Source organism: Formica exsecta, unplaced genomic scaffold, assembly GCF_003651465.1.
Source record: "Formica exsecta isolate Colony F162 unplaced genomic scaffold, ASM365146v1 scaffold105, whole genome shotgun sequence".
Classification (NCBI taxonomy): domain Eukaryota; kingdom Metazoa; phylum Arthropoda; class Insecta; order Hymenoptera; family Formicidae; genus Formica; species Formica exsecta.
The window spans coordinates 400384-419450 of record NW_021848390.1 but is presented as its reverse complement, the minus strand read 5'-3'; the positions used below and the strand labels follow the sequence as shown (position 1 = coordinate 419450).

The 19067-nt window shown below is 36.6% G+C and overlaps 1 protein-coding gene across 1 annotated transcript in view; it reads right to left on the bottom strand.

Moving 5' to 3' along the window:
* Positions 1 to 19067, bottom strand: part of LOC115233556 (protein rhomboid) — a 393876-nt gene that overhangs the window by 146020 nt on the left and 228789 nt on the right. Inside the window, exon 5 of the mRNA XM_029804051.1 lies at positions 12759 to 12871. Coding sequence (XP_029659911.1) covers positions 12759 to 12871 — 113 coding nt within the window. The remainder of the gene's footprint in view (positions 1 to 12758; positions 12872 to 19067) is intronic.

Below are 19067 nucleotides of genomic sequence, written 5' to 3'. Positions count from 1 at the left end.
TATATAATAAGGAAAGCACAAACTGTACATTGAGATTATACATTAGTTTCAAGCAGTCTCAATAAATCATTAATATCTAAAAATTTAGCAATTTCTTGTTATTCTTAATATATTTTTTAAATGTATACTAAAACGTGCATGATATCTATATTATTCATGATACATATATATATATGTGCGCCTCGGCATATTTAAACTTGTGTGTGCAACTGTATGTACGTCGTCCGTAAATTTTCTATAAAGGGGAAAAAGGAGTCTGCCGTGAAGAAAAATCTTTATGTAAATGCAAATTCGAAGCAAGCACATGCGCGCGCACAAACATGCACTTGCACCACTACAGACATGTATTATTTTATGTGTTTTCGAGGGACAGCCTCAATCCCAGCGAGCAACAACTTGGAATAAAAGTTTCGTATTTTCCTCGTATGCTCCTGCCCTCTTCTCTCGAGCGTTACCTAACCGACCCATAACAGTGTCTCGCATCCAAGTAAAATACTCGACAGACACTAAGTAAATATGCGAATGGGTTACATTGAATTTGTGAATCCACAAGCACCGCACACGGAAACTTTTACGTACAATAGATATTATTGTCGGCTAAAAGATTCACGTGGATAAATATCGAGAAACTCGATAGATGACATGCGAAAGTTACGAATAAAATCGTTGTATTATCGTTATTATTGTTACATTAATGGCAAAAAGTTACACTAATAAGCGACTTATTAAAATATTTCTCCTTTTCACTGTGAATTATCATCTCACATTCGAATTTGTATAATTGTAGATGTGATTCTTTCAAATTTGCAAAACTATTTCAAAAACTTACCATTTTAAATTCCTTGAAACTTAACAAAAAATTAAACGCGAAAATATATTCGCGATTGTATAAGATTGCGGAAAAGATTCGCACAAACAGCACATTGCATTATCGACACGAGAGTGTAATTAATTGTTGACGATAAACTGTAACGTACGCGGTCAATTGCAAACTGACCGAAACATCGACAGTTTGTCAGCCGGAATGTGGGTGGCCGCAATAATTTCTGACGTGTTTCGCGCGTCGCGCGCCCCGGCGAATAACGTATCGTCCTGGCGTAAAACGGATCCGCGTAATACCAGCAAATCGAGGTGCGTAAAGCGTAATTGATCATTAGTGACAAATGACTGTCAGCGACTCTATCTGGCATCCGTCGGCCGCATACATACGAAACATTGCGTTAAATACGGCGATTTGTCAATTTTGCACTGGTTACGCAGCTTCGTGAAAATGCGTACCTTGCGTGATTGACGGTTCTCCTGTATGTGTTTCTGTTTTTCTTAACTAATTTCAACGACACGATTACCGCGATCGATCATCTTTCGATCCCGACTGATTAAATTATATAGCTACCGATTCGTAATATTCGCGTTTATTCTTCCGTTTGTATAGAAATCGTAACATAAATTCAGATGAATAAATTGTTTATTTTGAAAACAAAAAGACTTTAATGAGAAAATATGTGGCTGAAATACGTTTGGGAGACTTCTCCGTTTAATTTTTTGAAATAAACTTGGCTATTAAAGATATGTACCTATATATGAAACACTAGTTGAAATTTTCACTTGTAATTTATAAATTATTTTTTTTAGATATGTAAAATAAATAGAGAAGATAGATAACATATAAATATAAATAAATGTAATGAGAGAGAGAGAGAATATATCAAGAATTTACTTGTTATTTAACATTATGATCTCATAGACGGTTCACATCATGTCATATCCATGTATTAGTCGACGCGTATGTGAAATTCAAAATTGCGGACACGTACCGCGTTCTGACACATGTATTGACTATTTCCATCATCATTTCACATTTCACGCAACTTCTCCGAATCGGACGGGATAGACGCCGAAAAAAAATGGTAATCTCGAGGCCTTGTATTTTACGAATCGCAAGATCTACTGTCGTATAAATAAAAACGACGCTGCCGATTAATCTCTCGCGACGATACAATCGCGAACCGACTAACGACCGCGAATTAAGATTATTTTATCGTGAGTTCAAACTTTGTGTTACATATGCGCGTGGGATAACACGTATGACGTATAATTGTACACGTATTCGTGCACGCACAATTTATAAAGAAAGATTCGCCGTCGGCGAATAGCGAGCAAATTATTTTTCTTGTTTATTACGCGCTTTCGTTTTCGGTATCTAACAATAAGACAAATAGGTACAACTAGTGATAAGAAAAGTGTGACCTCGATGTTTTCGACATTTTCATGTGATAATAACACGATTGGACGCGTTATTATGCGCTAGTTTGATGATCAAAACGTAATGTATTTTTAATTAAAATAATTTTTTCAGTCGCGCGTTTATTATTCCAAAAATTTATCTCACTCGGATTTCGAGCATTAGAGCAGAGATCGATTCGGTTGCGTATTTTAGATTAGAACGAGATTAGGCGGTTGGCGTACTATGCGCGCCACAACACGACTATTTGAGGATTATTTCTCGAGGAATGAGTATCAGTTTTACATGCCATTAAACAAACGTGATCAATTCAATCCCGCCCATAATAACGAAGTAAATATATGAATGGACGGCAAGTAAAACATATTGACTACGTTTATAGTTAACGAATTACGCAATTATCACCGGTAACGTTAAATTAAATAACGCACTGTAATATTGATTACAAAGATTTAATATCCGCGACGAATACACAATTTCGAAACTCAGAACGACCCGTGCGTTTCGTCCAAAACCTGGATATGTTTCCCTAGTTTTCCCGAATAGATAATATTTCAGATCTTTGCCCTCACAGACAGAGCGAAGCGATCGTCTTGCGTACTATTCAGATAAAATATTCCCGAAGACACTCTCCACGTGATTCGTATAAAACTGCAAGGCAAACTCGTAAGAATAGAAGAGTATCGAGTGGCATGCGCTCGAAACGGTACCATCAAACTATCGAAGAGATTTACGAATCTACAGTGAATCAGCCGAGTAATAAGCTTATGTGCGACGTGAATTATTGAAAGGGATGTATAGACAGCGAATGTATGCGTTTCGTGATATATATCGTTAATCGATACGTGCGGAATATATCGCGAGAACATTGAGTGGTGAGCCTACGAAAGAGCGACGGAAGCGAAAGAATGTGAACAGTAGCACGACAATGCGTTAAAAAAAATAGATGATAGCCATTTTATATTTTTGTAAAACTAAAAGAATAACAAAAATGAAAAACAATTTCCTGTTTTTATAGTTTTCAACTGAGATTTCACAATTTCCGTTCGAGAGATTAACAGAAGAGAACGACATTTCTAAAATATTCATCAATTATTATCGCATCAAAAATCAATGCATAATTTGCATTGTTTTCTTCCCGCGTCTAGACGAACCAGAGCAACGCGAACCGTTCGAAACTCTTGTTGACATTTCAATCGAGCACACAATATCTGTTTGGTTATCGATCAACACATGTTATTAGAGAGACATATATAACATGATATATATATATATATAATAATAAATAATAAAGTAATCTTTTGAGTGTCAAACCCGCGAGCACACACCGTCACGATTTCTGTGTCTAAAAAATGTTACGAATATTTTAACGTAACTGTTCCATATATCTCGGAGAAAACTTTATATCATTTAATTGCTGAATAATCCTTATAAAGATAACTCGCACAACCTGCCTTTAAAATACTTTTTCCTTCCCTCGGAATATTCGCCGTTATGTATTTTACTACCTTGTATAATTGGCCGGTCAACAATTATTGCTATTAGAATAAAGTTTACGTTGAGGTTGAGGTTAGAATGACGCTCGCGACACTTTTCACCGCCGCCGCGGCCTTGACACTCAAAGGATTATACAACGTGTCAATCGATCGCGCGAGAGTTCGTCGTCCTTTCTTCGCGCCTCGCGCCTCGCGCCTCGGGGCCGATCGTCAAAACATTCGAATTCGACCGTGTTATCGGGAAAGAGAATAAGAGAATAAGAGAAAGAATTACACACTGATATTTACATAATCGACGTATGCTGTTGCGGTCTATCAGCCTCGCCGGCATTGCGGTGATGATGGTTGTTGCCGTTGTGGTTATTGCTGCCGCTTAATCCTTGCACCTGTGCACTGGTAGCGATAGTAGTCCTTGCCGGCTGCCGGCTCGCGCTATCCTTGAGTATCTTGGTCGCGCTCAACGGCGTGGCTGTCACGCACATCGTTCCACGCGTGGCGATTGATATCACCTCGTCGGTATCACACACACTACGAGCCGGTAAGCTCGACACTCCGCGCGAGGGAGAATACGCGATCTCTCAGCTCGGCCAAGACATCCGGACCAACGACGCCGACAATGACGCCGACAATGACGACGGCGAGGACGACGTGACCTTAACGCGACGCCATACGCGACGCGACGCTACACGAGACTGCGTACGCCCGCTCGGATTCGCAGATCCGTCCGTACCGATAGCAAGCATCAACGCGGAGGATAAGATCGCGTCTGATGCCAGGAAGGAGAGAATTCGGGAAGAAAACGTGCGCGCACGAGCCGCGACGACAAGAGCCTTTCGCCCCGTGTGTGATAATCCGCGCGCGCGCGCGCGGATGTAAATAATATACTTTTCGCGTATATACGCCGTGTACGATCGCAGATCCCACCTCGTGGCGCGCCGCGGGTCTACTGAGTGACTGATTGACTGAGTGACTGCCGCGAGCCGTCCTGCGTGGGTGCACACGCGGTCTCCGGCGTACGACGGGGCTGACGGCGCGCCGATTGGCTCGATCTAGGGGCAAGTTCGCGTGGTGGGGCGCGGGCCAATAGGGCGTCGCGGCTGTCGGAGCGACTCTATGCGAGTTACGGCCGGCACTTGGTCGCGAGCCGTCGCGCCGTGCGTTTCGCTTCGTGTATCGCTCCAGCGAGTCTATTTCAAAGGTTTATTTAATCCTGTCTCCCTATCGAAGATCGCAAACTTCGCGTATCGTGCGATCAGGTGTATTAGTGTTTTATTGAAGGACCGAATATGAGGTAGAAAGAAAATCGAGTGTTTCTTTCGAGCGATTAAAAAACATTTTTCTTTCTTCCCTCGGTTTCTCTTCTTCACGTTCGCGTGTGTAATACGAATCGATAACGAGAAGTAAGAGAGAGTCGGATTAGAACACCGAGCTACAGTGTTCTTCTGGGAATATCGCCACGCGAGTAATTTCGATTCTGAGCGGTCGAATTACATTTCGCGTATTACGTTACATCCCGTAATTCTCCGTATGTTTGAAGCATCGATAGTGTCAGTGTCGCTCCATATACGTGATCGATTATTTTTCGCAGTTTTCTTTTCGATTATTCGGTTTTGCTTGGTATAGTGCAAGTGATTTGAATCTGTATAAATAAAACTGTATAAATGACTATGTTTTTATAAAATTTGACACGTCGCGTACGCTTTAGCCTCGTACTTTTCGATAAATTGTACTAAATTTCAAATTTCTATCTTTCACCGATACTGTCATATATTCAACATAGTTCTTCGGTATATTATCGCATTTTATCGAAAGTACGCTCATTTGCGTGTTCAGATTTCATTGGTACTTTCATTAATAGTACTTGCGATTTGCAATTGTATAAATATTATGCCATTCGAGAATTTATCAAAAAGTTGTTTTCTGTGAATTTTTATGTTTGTCATATCGCATCGATATTTATTGCGATTGGATACCAAACGCTATCCTTTCTTCAACATATGAAAATGATCGATGTCGCGCTGACTGACAGATGCACGTGTCATCCGCGTTAAAAATACTCTTCACGTCGAATTTAACCTGTTTTCGATTCAAACGTTACTTGTACCACTACGATGGGACATTTCGCCATCATTACGATCACTATTTTACGAATTTAGTTCCTTTAATAAAACTTTTTATTGTTCCATGAATCGTTGATATATATTCTCGCAGTTTAAATTGATATCCATATCGTTAAAAATCGGACTTTTTGAACTTGTCGAGTTTAAAAACTTACATTATCGTCGAGATGGTGATTTAATAAATGAGAAAATAAAGAAAGAGAAATAGAAAGAATTTTATAAGTCTTTTCTCTCGAAACAAACTTTTTGTATTTAAAAATAAATTTTTTAAATCATAAATTCAGTTTTCGCCTTTATTTTTCTTGGAAGAATATTTATCGCTAAAAGAGCTAGTATTTCACGTTTAGTAACAGGACGCGATATAATGAACAATTAAACACGCTTGTAAACAATTAGTATTTGAATAGGGCGATTTGGAGGGTCTGGAGAAATTTTGGACGTCTCGTTTTCGGAATTTCTACGATGTACAAAAACAAATGGCAATAATATTCGCGCAAGCTAGTCGCCTTATGGTCGTTCTGATTTATAGCTCCAGGTGCATTTCCATACATGCAATTTATATTCGTGATTCCCATACGCGAAAATATCTCGGGGGATATTAATTCCGCGATTTCTATACATCTCTGCGCGCGACGTATCATCGAACGCATCGCTTTGTGAACGCAGATTGAAATGTAAATGGGAAAAAGATATATATCGATAACAGGGACGAATTCGCATATTACGCGAAAGTTTTCCCCGCGATTATTCGTGCGTTTCTCTATCAATGATGATAATAGGATTGAAGTTTATATTAAAATTATGAGACACGAAAAAAAATTATAAAAAATTCAATTAATTATAAATATAACTTGCGTAAATTATTCGCGATTAAATATACGTAATCTTACGAATTGCTAATAATTATATAAAAAGCTATATTTAAAATAATTTATATATATTTTTTTAATTATTTTCTTGCCGAGTTTGTTTGCAAAAACTGTTAGATTTTAACTTTTCTTTAATAATAATAATTAAAATAAATTGCATATTTTATGGAAATATATCCTATTGCGTATTACAACGAGTTGTAGAAATGTTGCAGAGAATTACATGAAAATTCCGAGAATTGCGTAATAATACGGATAACATGAAAGAATTATATGAATACAATAAGCAGACAAATTACGCGATTGTCCTCGCAATTTTCCAGAACTCGAATATAATAAAGACCACTGCTTAGCTCAGAACTCGATGTTATTTAGAGCTATTTTGTGATCGCTCATCCGAGCCGAGCACGAGCATTTGAAAAAAATAATTCGGAAACGTAAATCATAAGCAACGTAATAACCGAAATAAATTACAGACCCCAAGACAGACCCAAGGTTTGTAATCAATACTTTGAAATGTCAAATGCAAGTCCTTACAGGTTTCCTGAGGATTCGCCGACACATCTGGATAGTAGCTCTGTGTATACTAGTCAGAGAACGATCTCTTTTTTTCTCTTCTCTTTTTCTCTTAAACGTTCCATTTCCAGAGGTGCACGCAGGCCGAAGCTGACCAGGTGCGCATTTCCAGACCTCTCCCTGCCTCGCGACCTCCATTGCCCCCTTAAATGCGTCTTTCACGATTCAGTAGATCGCCCTTTACCGCACACAGTCCCCTTTTATATCACCTATTAACTTCGACTCTTTACAATGTAGGTCTGCCCCACGTCTCGCCAGATCTTATCGTATACGGGTAGGCCTGCCGACGACAGCGAAATTGGATTTAACGAGATTGCTTGACAGACGAGTGATCACGTGTAAAAATATTACACGGTGATTAAACGGGGGATTGAAAAGCGATACATAAATCGTTTCGGAATCGTGATTTTAAACGACAGTCTCTTTGCACACATTTAGAAATTATCTTCTTGGAGGAAAAAGTTTATTATATTTATGTTAATCAATATTATCTCTTATATGAAAATACTATTAAAATATTACATCAATTTTATACATTTCTCGTTTAGTTCTTAGCTTAACACAAAATTATATAAATCATTTTTATAATTATAATTGGCATTTTGTAAGTATTGTGATTGTATATTATTTTTTAATATCCTTAAATGAAATTCGAAACTTGCTAAATTAAACAAATAACTATGCTAATTCTTCCTTAAATCTTATGCAATGCAAATAGAAGAACTTACAATTTATAATTTAAACAAAACTTGTTTCAAAATGAAAAAAATATGGGTTTACTGATCTACGCGCATTTGCAATTATTATTATAATTTTGCAAAAAGGTAAAAACAGTATTTAATAATATGTATGTATGTATATGAAAAAAAAAATTATACACACACATCGCCGGAAATATATTTACTTTATAAAAACATTCCAGAAAACAAACAAAATATATTTATTGTTAGTATGTTCGACTCGATGATATTAACAAATAATACAACTGCAGTAATGTGAACATTATTCAAAGAATTTGCGTACTATAAATATATATGCTATAGATTTCTTCAAAATTCTGTACTAATTACGGATTATACTGATCTCTCTCTCTTCCTCATAGTTTTTACCTATTCATGTTCTCAAATATCTTCAGATCCTTAAATCCTTTGTACACTGGTATCATCTCATTACGTGTCACTGGGTCGACCAATTAGGCGAATATTTAAAAAATGGCCACGTAGCTCTCACACAGGAGGTCATAGCAGCACAACGTTGGTCCAGCCTCCAATTTGCCGGTTTCTCTTTCCTCGTTTCAGGCGATTTTCGACGCGAGACGCGGCCCTTTGATGGTCAACAATGAACGACGGTCTTTCACAATGTGCAGCGACGAAGTCGACTCCGTCGACGGTGACAACGAATACGTGCATCGTTGTTACCAAGAGTCTTTGACGTGGTAGGTAAATAGTTAAGCGTGAAAAAGATTCCAGGAGCTCAGTCTTGGAACGCGGGCGGTCTTGGTTGAATGACGTGTCGGTATATTTCAAAAACGATAAAAATATCGTTATTTTTCCCGAAAAGGTATTATTCACGCCTTTGTTAAAAACGGACTGTCCTATTCCGAAGGCGAAAAATTGACTGACTGTGTGAAATTGTTGTGAAAATCGGTTTACCGAATTTTGTCACGGATAAACTCCGTGTCGAAGTAATAGAGTCGTTATGCGATTCGGCAGATACACAAAACAATGAAAATAATGTTTTGAAATGTATATATATACAATTACATGCTTAATTATTTGACATTTTATATAGCAATATTAAGATTAAATCCCTTCTCATTTTTTTATTTCTCAAAATGTAAAAAAAGTGAAAACCTATTCTATTCAAGGATTTAACTATAGTTAAATATAATGGAATTTATGTGTGCCCTATTCTTGCACGATTTTCAGTATTTTTAAGAGAAAAGATCTGTCGCTTAATAAAAATTTAGATTCATTCTCGATTGAGAAAATTTTTAAATTATTTCTTGAATCCTTCAAAGTCTGGAATGTACCACGAGATCTGCACGGACTCTTCTTAATTACTCAGCAGTAATATTCTCGCAAGCTGCAAGTAATTTGCGGTTCAAGTTTTTAATCACAAAACGCGGCCGAGTTTCGCGTTGAAGTCAAAGTTACGGTTCCGCGGCTTCGACAGGAATGCTCGCGCTCTTTCTGGAAGAGCCGTGGAGAACGCGTTAAAAGCGCGATATAATTGTTCTCTGTTGGTAGTTCGTTATAACGGTAACGTATGTATGCGATGAGAGAGGAAGTGAAGTGCTTTTCCGCGAGAGCAGAAGCTCATCGTCACGTCGGCGAGAAGCGTGAACGAACACATAACGGCTGGATGACGCTCTCGCGGAAGCGAAAAATGGAAGCATGCGGGGGTCGACAAAGGGCCGAGACCAAGTGGGAAACTCGGGCGCGGCGAATTTCCGCATGTATGTAATCGGGTCTTTTTGTGTAACTGTCCCGGTCTGCCTTACAAAATGTCCGCTTCGAGTTTGTTAAGCGAGAACGAATACCGTGAAAAAGAAAAAGTAGGAGAAGCGACGCTTAGCGCTCCATCTCTTCTTTTCGCAACAATGGTGAACGAAAATATTGCCGGAGCAAGAATCGGTGTAATTGCGGCAAAATCACAAAAGTGAATCCATTCATATTGTTCTCCACACCGTGTATGATTTTAAACCTGCTTTCTTGAAAATACTAAAGTTCGTGAAAAGCATTTATTAACGTGATCATGCACACGCAGTCCAGCTTTACGGTTTAGAGATAAAGTATTAATCGTGTGCTTTGCTTGGACAACTGTTGCAATTCGTGTCGGGATATCTCAAAGATCTCGACATCCCTCTCGTCATCCCCATCTCCATCACCATCTCGTATCCAATACGAGATGTATCTCTCCAAGATGTATCACCAGCCATAAACCGCCGCCACTATGTACGCGCTCAGTTTTTCAGGTATGTCGAGTGTACGAGGTCTCAAGGGAGGCGGAGGGGGGATATGAACAAAGTAGTCTCACCTTTTCGCGAGTCAGCGGTGAAATTTACATACTCCTCGTCGCGTTAACGTAACAGAATGCGGACGAAAAAAGAGAAAGAAAGAGACGAAGAGATACGCGAATATGCGAGATCGTGGAAGCGGCCAGGGATGACAAAAGGGGTGAGACGGGGGACGGTGCAAGGCTGGCGCACCCAAGACTTAAGGGTTGTACTCGCACCGAATTCCAAGCATGCGCCCAGTACCTGCTCGGAATATCGTCTCGTCATATTTCCGTCGTAACGCGTCGGATCCCCGCCCCCCGAACAATCCCCCCATTGGCCGTATCCCCGCCGACCGCTTGACACGAGACGATATTTTATTTGCAAAGAGCCCTGCCTGCAGGTTGCCGCTTCTTCTTATCTTGTGTGCACAGGAATTTCTCGCCTCGGCACAGCGCTGCGCGACGCCCAGATTTCACAGTGCTCAACTTTCCTTCTCTCTCTCTTTCTCTCTTCTCTCGCATATCTCTACTTTTCATTTGCCTTTCTACTCACCTAGTCCTTTTATCTTTCAACTTTTTTTTCGCTCAACTTTCTATCTCCAGGAATGTGGATAGTGACTTTTGGAAACCAAAGTTAATAATTTTTGAGAATTTGATGAATGATAATAACAAGAAGATAAGATATCGTGGCTTATTTTATCTCGGAACATATAACTTTAAGTAATTGACAAATATTGTTTTGAACAAAATTATTATCTGACGTTCCTTGATAATCGAAGCTTTGGAAGCTGTGAGAGTTCCATCAGCTTTCGTATAGAGCCGCCCCGCAAAGCCTATCTTGCATGGTCTATCTTTTTCGTCGTTGTCTTCTCGGTTTTTTTTCCTTGTTTCTCTCTTTTTCTCCCTCTTCTTTCTCTCTTTCACTCCGTCAAGCACCACCTTCTCCATCTCTTCTTTCGTGCGGGACGATACGATGAATTATTTATGAATAGCATCCAGGAACAAGTCGAATCGACCACGCTCGAGAGACCCGACGCTTTCTTACGATGCCCGATACATATCCAAACCTATTCATCTTATCGAGCTGGTCCGCGAAAAAAAAAGAATTAACATCGAAGTTGCATCGGCGAAACAAACTTTGCCTTCGAGCTCGCGAGACGACATCGATGCGCAATGATATTATCATAAATGATGCGATAGATAGCGGTGGAAAGGTGTGAGATGCCTTTATTTAAATTGCGTCCCAAATATTTCGTCACGTACGTTTATAAATTACATTTGAAACTGTATCGCGTCGGGGACGTCAATAAATTGTGTTATTAAGCCCGTCGCGTAATAGCGATTATTCTGTAAGTTATATTGACGAACTTTCGTTGGACTCGTTAAATGCGTGATTAACGACGAACGATATTTACCATATCGATTATAACGCTAATCCGCTTCCAATAGTGTAGCGATCTCTTTCTCTCTCTCTCTCTCTCTCTCTCATATTCGGTAACAATTTATACTCGATTTATATTTTCCTTTCGCGGAAACTCATAATATTTCAATGTTGGATCTGCGTCACTTTCCGGAAAAGAAAAATGTATGATTTAAAAGCGTAAAAATATAAACATAAATATCGATAAATAACGATATTCTCGCGCTTATAATTTCGCGAAGCATAAAATACGCAAGTGAGAAAGGCATGAAGAAGGAAGTGTCTGGGATCGTAGAAGCGGGACGTAGGAAGCAGGAAGATGTTGATGTTTCGCAGGTCGTACACAATGTACGAGATATGTTGGTACCTCCTCGGGGTTCTCTCGCATGGGTAACGATGCGCAGCATAAAATGCACAGCAGAAATACTGCAAGAACGGTCGTCCTCGACCGCGTTGCCGTCACCGTTGCCGTCTCCGCCGTCGTCCTCGTCGTCGTCGTGTGCACGTCGGATATTCCGCCGGAATAATAAAATGCAGGACTTTCTTCGCGCCTCGTGTCTTCGTTTTATTCACATTCGCTACATTTTTGTGTCTTTCTTGCTTTTTGCATCACAAGATGGGAGAATCGGTTTATTCCCATTTCAATCTGTCGTGTTATCTTAACTCTGATATATACGGTCTAAAGATATGTTTTAGTAATAGATTTCGTGACCAAATTTTTTTTAATATGTTTAATTAATTTAATAAGTTTAACTATATAATTTTTATTATATCAATCAGGATATATAATTATCAATAATGCAAATCAAAATGTCATGTTAAAATCTCAAGAAAACAATCTAAATTCCACAATAATCAGAATAGATTAATCATCGGAATCATCAGATCAGTTTTCAAAATTTGTCATAGAAGTTTCGAAACCTAAAGGAATATCTTATGAAAATCTAATGGAGAAGGAAAAATTCCACGTTCCAAAGCACTACTGTCGCATTCCGGTAGATTGTGAAAAAATGTATTGAACGTGATTTATCCTACCTGTGAAACAGAGGCGGCTCGTGCACAAGCAGGTGGAAATCGTTTTCGGAACAGATTTCACGGTCCCGATGGTGCACAGCGCACTTGAAACTTCTTGTCCGTTTGCCGCTCATCTACAATCAAAAATATAAAAATATTCAATTACTAAATAGATAATTCTAATTAATTTTAAATAATTTTGTATCGAAAATGTGTGGGGTACTTTTCCTTGGATGCTGCCAAGGAATTGTAATTCAAAATCTAAATTATATAAATTTAAGAATACTTAAATAGCTTTTAATTTTGCTACCAAATTGAATTTGATATTCTCATTTTTAAGTGGACGTCCACTTGCTCCTCCACCAAAGAATTAAAATTCTGCTTTGAATGACGAGCTAAAAATGTTTAATTTGCGAAATTTAAAAACTTTTAAATTGCTCCTGATTCTCTATCATATTCGTTTTTTTTTTATTTTGCCGTGATAGGGAGAACTGACGGGGGTTTATATGCATATAAGCGGCAAATCGCGAAACTCGAAATTTGTTTTGCGGCAGTTCGTAGGGACAAAGATTTGGTTGCCGGTCTTGGCACGGATCCGGTGTGTGGAAAGCGCGATCCGCAGAGGCTTCCTCGAAGCTGATATTTGGATCGGGGGATCCGTTAACGTGGTTAGGCAAATGCAAGCAAGAACGCCGGCAAACTCCTCGAGGTAAGTTGTGTATACGTAGACGAGTGTTATGCTAGGCTACCGCGTGCCCGTTGTATTCGCGCAAGCACGCACACATATATACGCATATACAACTCAAGATCATCTTACACGTATAGTTTATAGTTCGTTTGTGTGCACAAGTATAAGCGTGCACACAATGACATAACCAAAGGACTATAAAGCGATGGTTGAAATTAATCAACTATCAACGTAGAATGAAATTCCTAACGTTGTTACGGAATAACATTTTCGTAAATATATAAATATGTGAATAAAGTAAAATAACAGTATATAGGCACAATCTAGAGAAGACATTTAGAGAAGCCATTTAGTCATCTAAAGAAATCATTACTCAGGCGGAATGTTTAAATTTATGATTTACAACTTTTTTAATGGACATGCACCAATCTACTTAAATCTGTTTTAATACAAATTTATGAAAATATATTTTTAATAAGTAAATTACACCAAATGTTAAAAAATTATTTTAATTATAAATATTAATTTGCTACCAAATATATAATTATAATTACGCGCACTTCAATGTAATATGATTAAATTTGTAATTACACGAACCATATCCTTGCATAATGCAGATCAATAAAGTTTAATTCTCTTGTATTATGATTTACCTTCTTATGCAACGTATCATTCCGAATGCATTTGCCTTTTGTGAGAAATATGCACGATATATATAACACGGGTTTCCCCCTAACTTTCACACTTTTTCTTTATTCACAAAGAACACTTTCATGCAAACTGGATAAGCCGCCGGGCGTCCTCATATCTTTGGCCCGACGGCATCTTAGAGATTTTGCATGCAGTTCACTTTTTTATCTTTCTTTCTGCTTTCTTACATTTTATCTGTGATTTACGCCAGACATCATTCAAGAATGATTACATCAATTTTTTTTGTTAATAAGATATTTTATTTTCTTAATATCTTATTTTGGATTACTTCAAAAATATTATTACAAAATAAAATTTTTTTGTTTGCTTAAAAGAAATTTTATAAACGTTAAAATTTTTAGAAACTGTACATTTTGGATCTCAAAAATTAAAATAGAAAAATCGAAGACATGTATGTTTAAGCTAGACATAGATGTAGCGTGGATCAGATATAGATATTTAAAAATTATTTAGCACTAGTTTTCATCTATTTTGTTTATTGTGCTTCCTAACTTGGCTATGATCGTCTTCCGTTTTATGTCACCTGCTTCTTTCATGTTATGTTATTCCAGGTGTGATTTGATTTACTTTGCATTTTGACTTTTAACTTGAATATCTTGGCTACTTCTCTCTATTTCATGCCTTTAATTTTTCCATCCTGACAAAATATATTGAATAAATATATTTAGGTGAATTCTCTCATGTACAGGGAATGATTGATGCCTATCCATCGAGACATTAAAGATGTGACATTCTTTAACAGTTGATTTTTGTCACAAAACCAAACATCTTAACGTATACATCTGTCTTTCACAAATCAGATTAAAAATTTTTCTTTAATTTCTTTTACTCAATCTTATACATATGCATACACGTGTATATAATTAAAAAAATAAAAATATAAATATATCTTTCTCCAAGAATACCTAGCAATAAAATAAAATACGTATTGCTAAAAAATTTATGCTTACATTTTAATTTTTCGTCAGAGCAATTCTTCAATTTGTCGAAGCAGCTATCAATTATATTATAAAAAAATATAACGCAAAAAATAAAACGATAATGGAAGAAGCAGGAATTTTGGTCGTCTTGATTTTAGGAATACGATGATGGTACAGGTTTGATTCCTGTTCGTTTGATTGCCAAAAAGGAAACCAGAGACGAATGAACTGGAAGCAAGGAAGGAAGGAAGAATGCGCCGAGAATGAAGGGCTCGACGGGGAAATTCGGACTAGTCAACGAAGAAAATTTAATTTGTTCCGCGCTCGACATCCTTCGTCGTCGGGGTTGTCGAGCATCCTCTCCACGGCGACTTTATCGACGTCCACTTTGTGGTCTTCTTCTCTCAGCGCTCGTTTTCATTAACGGTATGACGTGCTCCTGATCGCTGGATTTCCGTCGACGAAATGCTCTTAGAGAAAAATGCAATTCGAGCGCAGACAGCATTGTTATATATCGAAGTGTTCTCTTCATCATCGAAAAGAATTTGTAATAAGTCGTAAAAATACATTGCAGGAAATCTAATTAAAGATTCTGCCGCTTCTGATGTGTCTCGATGCACGTAATACTGCTTCATTTTAATCGAGTAGTAAGTTTTCTTCTCTCGTAAAAAATTAAGTTCCATTTTCGTGTTCGGACAAGAATTCTTCTTCCTTTTCCTTCTTTTTTTTTTGTCTTTCTTTTTATCTCACTGTATTCTCATGTACCTTTTACACAAAAGTTGCATAAAAATTATCTTCAAGGGTAACAGAAATTTTAAGTTATATTATTAGTGAAAAAGAAAAAATTTAATCATTAACTCGTCTTTGTGTTATTATGCCTTTGTGGATTTTATTCTATTGCATCGAGCTTATTTATTCTTTCTTTAAATATACTCTCTCTCTCTCTCTCTCTCTCTTTTCTCTCTCAAAACCTTCTATAATATTTTTTTTAATATAGCCGCGTACAAAAATGATAAAAATAATACTTTTTTTATTTTTGTTAATAAGATTTTACTATAAAAATGTATCTTTCAAATTTTACTCATTCTCTGAATGTTTCATTATATTTCTAACAAATGTGTAATGAATCTTTTATGTTTAAGTACCATATATATTCATTTTTTTGTATATTCGTACCTACTTTTCCATTTAATTCAAACGTACATTTATGCGATATGGTAAAAGATCTCTTTATCATATTTTATCACTGAAAATGTAAAATTCTCTCTATAAGATCGTATATAACGCGAAGCGCTTTCTGCGTGCAAATATGGAATAACATGAAAAATCTTTGTACTATTATATCTGGCGGCATAAAATATTCTTTAAATTTTTATTGATCGCGCCAATAAAAAAGCACGTAAAACAGTGGCATAAGAAAACAATCTCAAGCTTTCCCCTTTTTTCTTTATACACATCTGTATTTTTGATTTACAATATTTATACTAAACCTCGTAATGTGTGAGGATTTATCATTTTGGCGAATATTTCGTAATCGTTTTTTTCAGTTTGTGTATTATGCTCGCAGTTTCATTTGAATTATTTCTCAAACACGATTATACGATCTTACATAAATAATAAAATTTCATCATGATTGATTCAAGAATTACGTAAAAGAAAATATAATGGATCAAGATTAAAGCATTAACAATCATCGGATAAAAGAGTGAGGTAAATGTAATTAAGTTAAAAAGAATGGTGTACATTTATTTTATATAATGTATTAAATATTTTGTGATGATTGATACGATGTTTGTCCTCTGTGACGTATAGCATATTATATCCCTGTGCAAAATCACTTTGTTGTCATTTTCGCGACGAGACTCAAGCGAACAGGACATGGCGTAAGATACTCCATGTGTCGTTCGATTATTTATTGATTTATTGAAACACAACAGTAACAAATACTGAAAAAGAACGCAATCATTTCTAGTAAATATTTAATTATTATTAGCCCGTGTGACAAATTAACATCTACGATTAACAACGCGTAAACGTATCTATTCTCGATGGCAACTATTGATATTTATAAAAATAATCATTTCTATAACGATATTTGATTTCTGAAATATCTTGAATCTAACTTTTCGTCGTTAAATGTAATTTGCCCTTTTGGGATTAAGAGAGCGCGCAGTAATACACGAGTGATTTAAATAATGAAAAGTCGTAAACTTTATCAACTGTTCATTAATAACAAATTTAAAATTATAAGAAATATTAGATATCATATGTGTATAAATCATATATTATATATTATAAATCTATATATGTATGTGAATATATATATTTTGTAATACATTAAATATTTTGCGACGGCAACAAACTATCACGATGTTTAGCGCTCGTCTTTTTGCGGCGTGAAGTGCGTTGTTGTTTACGCGCGGTGATGTTGTCATTCGCGCGGCGGAGTTCGTGGGAGAAGGACGCGGCGTAAGACGCTCCGTGTGTCGTTCCACTACTCTTTAAAACGCAATTGCGACGAATACTGGAAGAGAATGCGATCACTTCTTATGAATATTCATCAATTAGTCTACGTAACTGATTAACATTTACGATTAACAACTCGTAAGCGTATCTATTCACGACGCCGACAGCTATTCACCGACAATAGGTATTTTGCATCATTTATTTATTTGATTGAAAAATCGAAACAATTTTGCGAACGATAATCATGAACCCATTGCTTCATTATGATATTTATAAGTAATCATTTCTCTCTATAACAATACTTGATTTTGGAAATATCGTGTTTTGGATTTTTTGTCGTTAAATATAATTTGCCCATTATTTTAGGATCAAGAGAGCACGTATTAAATATACGAGTGATTTACATAATGAAAAACCATAAAATACATCAATTGTTCATTAATAAATAATTTGAAATTACATGGAACAGTCTAAACAGTGTAAATATATTTCATAATGCGTTAAATATTTCGTAGCGACAACAAACTTTCGCACGGTGTCGCGGCGCTCGTTTTTTACGGCGTGAAATGCGCTATTGCTTACGCGCGGTCGCCATGTCACTTGTGTGGCGAGGTTCGCGCGGTAAGATAGCGATGTGAATCGCTCTATGCGTCGTCGTAATATCTTTCGAAACACGATTACAACAAGTACCAGATAACCAGGTAACGTCATAATTAACGTCATACGCGATCATTCTCTACAACTATTATAAATAACAATTACTACTCTGCACAATTGATTGACTCTCGCAACAAATCACTTGTGAAAGTATCGCGGCGACGGTTATTCATCGAAACAGATATTTCGCCCAATGTATCCACTTGAAATAGGAAACGAAATGTTATAGGATTTTAATATTAAGTTAACTGCATATCATAAATTCAGCATTTTTACATCGTTATAATTTGTCAAAATGCATATCTCCCGAGATTTATTCGATCAAAATCTGTCGTGCAAATGAAATAGTTATATCGACAAATCTAACCAAATTTCCGAATATTGCAGATCGGGAATATTTATTTTTAATTTTAAATTATATATTTATTCATTTATGTTATGATACGATATGGCAAAATTTTGCTCTAATATATGTATATTATTTATTAACAGCAGAGATAGGATGGCTATGACGAGTGATGCATGTTTTTGGATGAGTTTTGTACCGAAGAGAAACAGCAAAGGATGACCGGAAGAAGAAGAGATAAGAGGAAGAAGAGGATCCGAAAAAAGTCGAATAATGGAGGAATAATTAACTGGTAAAGGGTAAGTAATTTATAAAGATTTCTGTTATTTATTGTTTGTTACTCGTTTAAAATTAATTGCTCGTTTATTTCCGCAATAGTAATCATTGTAATAGATATCATTGTAATCCTACATCATTGCAAAATGATGTATAATTAAAAATATTCGAAATATTATTTTAAAATTCTTGACATTTATATAATAAAATAATTATAATAATTAACATAGATTTTTTCTATAAATAGAAAATATTTATAATTTAAA